General features: G+C 34.5%; 1 protein-coding gene across 1 annotated transcript; it reads left to right on the top strand.

Annotated features, from left to right (window-relative positions):
* Positions 1-5,580: 5,580 nt before the first annotated feature.
* On the top strand, positions 5,581-6,999 carry LOC113755854. Its single transcript, XM_027299720.1, has one exon. The coding sequence runs from the start codon at positions 5,581-5,583 to the stop codon at positions 6,997-6,999; it is 1,419 nt and encodes a 472-aa protein (XP_027155521.1).
* Positions 7,000-7,885: the final 886 nt, after the last annotated feature.

The following is a 7,885-nucleotide window of genomic DNA, read 5'->3' as shown; positions in this document are numbered from 1 at the left end:
CTGGTCACATAATTTGTTCCCAATTTCGTACAATTGCAATCTCAATTCTGATAATAGTTACACATATATATTCTTAATGAGTTGTATCCTATTGAGTTGGAGACCATAAACAAAAAGTAAATCCAAAGTCAACAATGAACTAATCCCTATTTTACATATAGTAGTGTTCAACATGATTACAATGAGATCCCTATTTTGGGGATGACCGATCATTTAATTCCTTCTTTTGTAAGGACATTTTTCTTCAATGGGGTTCTACATGGATCCACTTTCACCAGTCTTCTAGCCAGTAGCCAGCCGATTGTCCATTGATGTCAGTGAGAATATTGGAAAAGTTCTTCATTGTTAAAAAAGGACAAAAGAATGAAAAAGAAGACAATTTTTTTCTTTTTTGTTGGCTGCAATAAATTACACTAAAGGAGCATGCATCTCATGTGACTACTTTCCATCTAATTTCAAGAGTTTTCTGTCAATTGTCCTAAATTGACCAAAATTGACAATGATTGAGGACTAAATGTGCTATTGCTAAAACTTTGAGGACGAACTTGGTCCCTCATCCAAACACTGGGGATGAAAACTGCATTTTCCCCTAATATTCAATAATGGTAATTGTTACGAAAAATGAAGCAGCAAATTTGAATTATGGAGACAATTAAGATAATAAAGCACTTTTATCTAAAACTGTCCTTTTGCGTTTTACTCCCAATTTATCAGTTAATGAAAAATTCTTGATTATCCACAATTGTAATTCCAATTCCAAGATCATCAGAAATATAGATACTACAAAAAAAGTTATTAATATAGATACTACAAAAAAAAGGTGATGCTAGAATCAAAAAGTTATTCTTGCTTATGCTTAATTTGTGAAAATAAAGAAGGACAACTAGCTAACGATTCAAAGGCATCTACAAGAGTGAAAGAAAAAGAAAAAGAGAAAAAAGTTAGATAAATATTTCAAATTATCTAATCTATTGACATAGTATATGATCAGATGATTAATTGGACTATATAATGAATGTAAAATAAATAATTTAGTAGGTTCATATGATACTATTGTTAAAGTATGATGGTTGTTCATAATATCTAAAAAAGTATTATATTTTAGGATAATACAATCACATGTAAAATATGTGAAGTATTACTAGTCTACAATAAATTCTCTCCAAAAAGAAAATTTTAACTCAAACAGGCACTCAAATTTTGCCAGCATGTGTTCTGGACCAACAGGTGATTAAACAATAATTTTAAAATTTAATTGGGCTTACCTTCTTGATTTTTCTGGGGGTGTTTTTAAGAAATTTTATTGAAGCATGTTCCTTAATTTATAAGTGTGTTTCTACAATAAAAATGTGGTTGAGTTTGTCTTCTAAATGGGCAGAATCTAAAATATATATGGTTCAATAGAGATTTTTATGGTATTACATTACACAAGTGGTCACTGAAAGTTGCTATAGAACTGCTAGAGGTTTATTCTTACAAAAAATTAAGTCTTGACACTAATATAAATACTAAATACTAATCAAAACTAAAACATTTTCACTCTTTAAATTCAATTCTACGAAGCAGATAAGCCGCAGTGCTTATTTTTAATTATTTTTTAATAGTTCCTTAATGTCGCATGCTGCTAAATTTGGTCACATAGTATAGTGAAACGTATTACCTTAAACTTTTGCTATTGCACATGGCTTTACTATTGATCTATCTTTAAAAAAAAAAAAAAAATACAAGGATCTTACCCTGTTTCATATTTTCCAAACGCTTTTCTGGACTTGATAATTGTACAAAACTACTACGCTTTTCCTGACGAACTCATGTTCTCATATTGGATATTGGTGACATATAGAACTTTCGTTCCTTGTGAATATTTTGATTTCTAATGATGCTTTGAGATGCTTGATTGAATTATGCCTTCTATATGTGGGCGAAAGTTGCACAGAAATTTTGTAACAGCACGACACTTTTCGGATTACAATAACAGGTTTTTCTTCATTCATTATTGTGTCGAATAGCTATTCTTCTTAGCTGTTGTAATTTTTTACTTTAGTTTCCATTTCAAGGTTACGATGACAAATTTGTCCAACTAAAATAAGTTGAACAAACTGAAATGCTTCCTTTTCACTTTACTGTGCAATCCATGGTAGGAGCCAAAATGAGGACAGAACATATACTTCCAGACACCAAATCATATGTGAGAGATTTTTTTCCGGAAAGAGGAGAAATTAAATGAACAGAAAGTAGTTAACTGCATTAGAAGTTCCTTGAAGAAGGGAAAGCAGAGCTGCAACAGATGGGAGTCCAACCAATATAGTTCGAACGCTCAAGAAAACACACTACAAGAAATATATTTTTCAGTGACAAAAATTTATGTGACAACAAAAATCTTGTCACAGATAACCTAATTCAGTGACGACATTAGGTGTCATCACAGATGAGTACAGCACAAGCATAATCAGTGACAACATTGGAAGTTGTCATTCTCAACTTGTCACGAAATAGTTGGCGCGCATCTCATTTGATGCCGCGGGAAATGATTTTATGACAACTGAAGTAAAGTCGTCACAAACGCTCTCTCTACAGTGACAACATAACTTGTTGTCATTGAAAGTCTACCCGGTTCCAATTTTGTGACAACTTTTTGCGTCACTGTATACTACAGTATTTTCATCAACTTTCACTAATTCTACTATGACACCCTAATTTTATTATTTAACCCCCAATTCTTTTATATTAGCAAAAGCACCGAAGATATGACACCCTAATTTTATAATTTAGCCCCTATTCATTATGTATTAACAAAATGCAAATGATATAATAACAAACTATTTTTAGACATTTGTAATTTTTGCTAAGTTGACATAATAGACATGTCTAAGCATAAAAATTTTTTCATGAATTGTTTATTATTACTTATAACAACCCCCAAAAATCAATAACTGAAATAATTTGAAAAAGTGTAATTGAATATAATTTGTAGTCTAATGTTAGCATTGTGAAAGATTAGTATAACGTGTAATACATCATAAGTAATAATTATTTTCATATGGAATGGGTATATACGAAATTAAAATTATTCGGTAAAATATCTGTCGTGCAATAAGATTGAGATTTGTAACACATTTAACAGAATATTTGATTACATGTTTCTTTTAATTTATTATAAAAACTAAGTAATAGACAAAGAGTAGGATAAGCATGAGTAAGAAGTGCTATACTGTATATAAGCAATTCTATAGTATTTTCATCAAATTTCACTAATTCTACTATGGCACCCTAATTTTATTATTTATCCCCCAATTCTTTTATATGAGCAAAAAACACCGAAGATATGACACCCTAATTTTATAATTTAGCCCCTATTCATTACGTATTAGCAAAATACAAATGATATAATAACAAACTATTTTTAGATATTTGTAATTTTTGCTAAGTTGACATAATAGACATGTCTGAGCATGAAAATTTTTTCACGAATTGTTTATTATTCCTTATAACAACCCCCAAAAATCAATAACTGACATAATTTGAAAAAATGTAATTGAATATAATTTGTAGTCTAATGTTAGCACTGTGAAAGATTAGTATAACGTGTAATACATCATAAGTAATAATTATTTTCATATGGAATGGGTATATACGAAATTAAAATTATTCAGTAAAATATCTGTTGTGCAATAAGATTGAGAGTTGCCACACATTTAACAGAATATTTGATTACATGTTTCTTTTAATTTATTATAAAAACTAAGTAATAGACAAAGAGTAGTATAAGCATGAGTAAGAAGTGCTATACTGTATATAAGCGATTCTATGCATGTTAAATTTTTGAAACATGTTTTATTGTGTAAGTTTTATTGTAAGGTAATTTCTTAAATAATTTGTATATTGAGTTGTCCAAACCCAAAAAGATGTATATAGACACAAACAAGCACACATATATATATATATACATGCACAAAAAAGAAACCAATATCAAATAATTTATTTGATATTTATAGATGAGATTAAGGAAAAAAAAAAGAGATTAAGTATGAAAAAAGAAACCTGAAAAAAAAATTTGACCAGGGAAAAAAAAAAGAAAAAAAATGTATGAAGCTAAAGGTGTGAATCCTGGAATCTCAAAGATGTGCTTAGATGCCAAAAAAAAAAGAGCGCCAGTCTGAAATCTGAAAGAGGCGCGAGGCGGGTGGCTGAAATCTCTACAAAACGACGTCGTTTTTGGTTGTTCACACACAAACAAAAGTCTCGCCGCTTCTCTCTTCCAACACTTAGACAAATTTCATTCTCAGTCTTTCCTTCCTATGGTGAACTAACCCTTCCTTCCCGTAGATTCGAAATGCCGCTCGCCACCGTTAGCCGCTGAAGTCCGCCGCTATCCACCACCATCAGCAGCTGAAGTTTGCCGCTACCCAGCAACTTGAGCTTTATTCTTCAGCCTTTCCTTCACCACTGACGATGACCCTTTCTCCCCTCCATTGACCCGCAACCGTGTCGAAATGCCGCTCACCACCGTTAACCGCTGAAGTCCGCCGCTATCCACCACCATCAGCCACTGAAGTCCGAGCTATCCAGCACCATAATTTATTCTTCAGCATTTCCTTCACCACTGACGATAGCCCTTTCTCCCCTCTATTGACCCGCAACCGCGTCGAGCTCTTTAGCACCAGCAAATCCAAGGCAATTGGGGAAAGCTATACATTTCTTAGGTAAGTTCAACTGAAGTTTGTTCTTTGTTCTTCATTTCCTTGCCATTTTCGAACCTACATTTTAATTTTCCCCTGTTTTTGTTAGCTCATTATCCAATGGCTTCTGTCCTACCCCCGAAAGGCTTCATTTCCTTGCCATTATTCGAGGCAATTTGGGCTTCTGAAATGTTGCATTTTACATATTACTTTTCTTGATATATGATACTGATTTCATGGCTTTTCATATGAATTTTCATATTACTTTTATGGCTGCTTTTCATATGACTTGTAGCCTTAATTTTTGAAAAGGCTAGTTAACAAATTATTCTCTTTAGTTTGATATTAGAAAAGTATTTTGTACTAAAGGCTGATGTGTCTATATCTAGGACATGGATAAAACTTGGATGAAGATTAGCAATAGGAAGGACAAGGCTTATGAACTCGGAGTAAAAAGTTTCCTCAAGTTTGCATATTCTCAAAAAGTTGAAAATCAGAAAATCCCATGCCCATGTACACAATGCAATAATTTTTGTAACCAAACTAAAACAGTTGTGGAGGATCATTTATTGACTCAAGGCATTCGTAAAAGCTACACAAGATGGATACACCATGGGGAACAATTTCGACACCAAAATTGTGGGGATAGTACTGAACATGGGGATGGAGAGGAGGATAGTGATACTGAAGATTTAAATGACATGTTGCACGACATTGGGACAGCACAATGGGGGGACAATTGGGCTGGTAGGGAAGAATCAACAGATGATAGTCTAAATGCGAATCATAGTGACACAGATAACTTTCTTAAATTGTTAGAAGATGCAAAAAGGAGCTGTATCCAGGGAATCATTTTTACTCAAAGCTATCCTTTGTAGTCACTTTGCTCCATTTGAAAACAATGAGCGGGTGGACTATAAAGTCCTTCAATGCATTGCTGGAAATTTTTAGGCATGCACTACCTCCTGAAGCCACAGTTCCCAAGTCTTTTGTTGATGCTAAGAAGCTCATTCGAGACTTAGGTTTTAAATCTGAAAAAATCCATGCTTGTGTCAATGATTGTGTTCTCTTCCACAAGGAAAATGAAAATTTAGACACTTGTCCAAATCTAAATTGTAAAGAACCTCGCTACAAGATGGAAGGTTCAAGAGTTCCACGCAAAGTTTTGCGTTACTTTCTTTTGAAGCCTAGGCTGCAACGATTATATACCCACAAAGAAATAGCTTCAGATATGAGATGGCATAAAGAAAAGTGTGTGCATGATGATAACATCATGCGGCATCCAGCAGACAGTGAAGCATGGAAACACTTTGATAGGTTGCATCCGGACTTCGCCGTTGATCCTAGAAATGTGAGGTTAGGTCTTGAAACTGATGGTTTCAATCCTTTTGGGACCATGAGTAGTACTTATAGCATCTGGCCTATTTATCTAGTGCCATACAATCTGCCCCCTTGGAAGTGTATGAGAGATCCTTTTTTTTTCCTATCAATGCTAATTCCTAGGCCTAAATCCCCGGGAAATGAGATTGATGTTTACATGGAGCCTCTAATAGATAAACTGAATGAAATGTGGCTTGGTGTTGAAACATATGATGCATATAGTGGCAAGAAATTTGACCTCCGGGCAGCTTTACTATGGACTATAAATGATTTTCCAGCTTATGCAATGCTGTCCGGATGGAGTACGAAAGGGTATCAAGCATGTCCTATTTGCATGGTTGAGACAACTTGCGTACATTTACCACACCGAAAAAAGTTGTGTCACACAGGTCATCGCCGCTTCTTACCCATTGACCATTCTTGGCGGCGAGAAAAAAAACCTTTCGATGGCAATGTGGACTTTAGGAATCCTGTTGCACCTTTATCTGGAAATGAAATTTTGGATCAGGTACAAAATATGGAGGTAAATTTTGGGAAGACCAAGGCGCAATCCAATGCAAAGAAACGCAAGCCTTCTGAGAGTGGTTTGAACTGGACAAAGAAAAGTTGTTTCTTTGAGTTACCATATTGGGCAGACCTCCTTCTTAGGCATAATTTGGATTTAATGCATGTGTCAAAAAATGTCTCAGAGGCTGTCATTGCCACAATTATGGATATTGAAAACAAAACCAAAGACCACTGGTTGTGTCGTCAAGATTTGAAGGATTTGGGTTTGAAAAAAGAGCTACATTTGATTCCAAATGGCGACTCTTATATCATGCCACATGCCTGTTACAGCCTAACCAAGGAGGAGAAAAAAAAAGTATGTGAGTTCTTGAATTCTGTCAAATATCCAGATGGGTTTGCCTCAAACATTTGCCGATGTATAAAGAGTGGCTAGTTTCAAATTTCTGGAATGAAAAGTCATGACTTCCACATTTTATACAAAGGCTACTCCCACTTGCAATCCGTGGAAGTTTAACAAAAGAAGTTCGGCAAGTGCTATTCGAGTTAAGTGAATTCTTCAAAAAATTATGTGCTAGAACAATACATAGAGAGGTTCTGGAGGAGTTAGGCCAAAAAATTGCAGTCATCTTATGTAAATTAGAGAGGTTGTTCCCTCCAGCTTTCTTCGATATAATGATGCACTTGATGGTTCACTTGCCTGCTGAAGCTATCCTTGGCGGTCCAGCTCAATATCATTGGATGTTCCCATTTGAGAGGTAGAGAGTTGTACATATAGCCTTGTAAGTTTTTTTTTATTAAAGACCACTGCAATCTTCTAATTTCTTTTATTTTCCTTTGAGAAAGACATATGACAGTGCTGAAAAGTTATGTTGGGAACAAGGCCCGGCCAGAGGGATGCATTGCTGAGCGGTACATAGATAAAGAATGCTTGACATTCTGCTCTATGTACCTAGACAATATTGATACAATATTCAACAAGCCTGAACGAAACAATGATAGGGGATATAATACTGGTGAATTGTCCATTTTTTCATGCCCTGGTCGTCCATTTGGAGGGCCCAAAAGGGGCAATTTCCTTGACTCAGAGCTGGAAAAAATTCATACATTTATATTGAACAATTGTGATGAGCTTGAGGACTATATAAAGTAAGCTTTTAATGTTAATTAAAGCTTGTACCTTTGTTCTATATTTTGATATGTTCAAAGGCAAATTTATACAAGGTGATTGTTTTTGTCTATAGTGCGCATAAAATGGAGTTGGAGGCAGAGAGTGCTGAAAATGTGGACCAAAGGCACGATAGAGAATTTGCAAAATGGGT

The sequence above is a fragment of the Coffea eugenioides genome, unplaced genomic scaffold (assembly GCF_003713205.1).
Source record: "Coffea eugenioides isolate CCC68of unplaced genomic scaffold, Ceug_1.0 ScVebR1_177;HRSCAF=710, whole genome shotgun sequence".
NCBI lineage: Eukaryota > Viridiplantae > Streptophyta > Magnoliopsida > Gentianales > Rubiaceae > Coffea > Coffea eugenioides.
Note: the sequence above shows the minus strand (reverse complement) of the source record. Positions and strands in the feature narration are given on the sequence as shown.

Coding starts and splice junctions, on each gene's coding strand:
- LOC113755854 (XM_027299720.1), top strand. CDS start 5,581: ATGAGCGGGTGGACTATAAAGTCCTTCAATGCATTGCTGGAAATTTTT.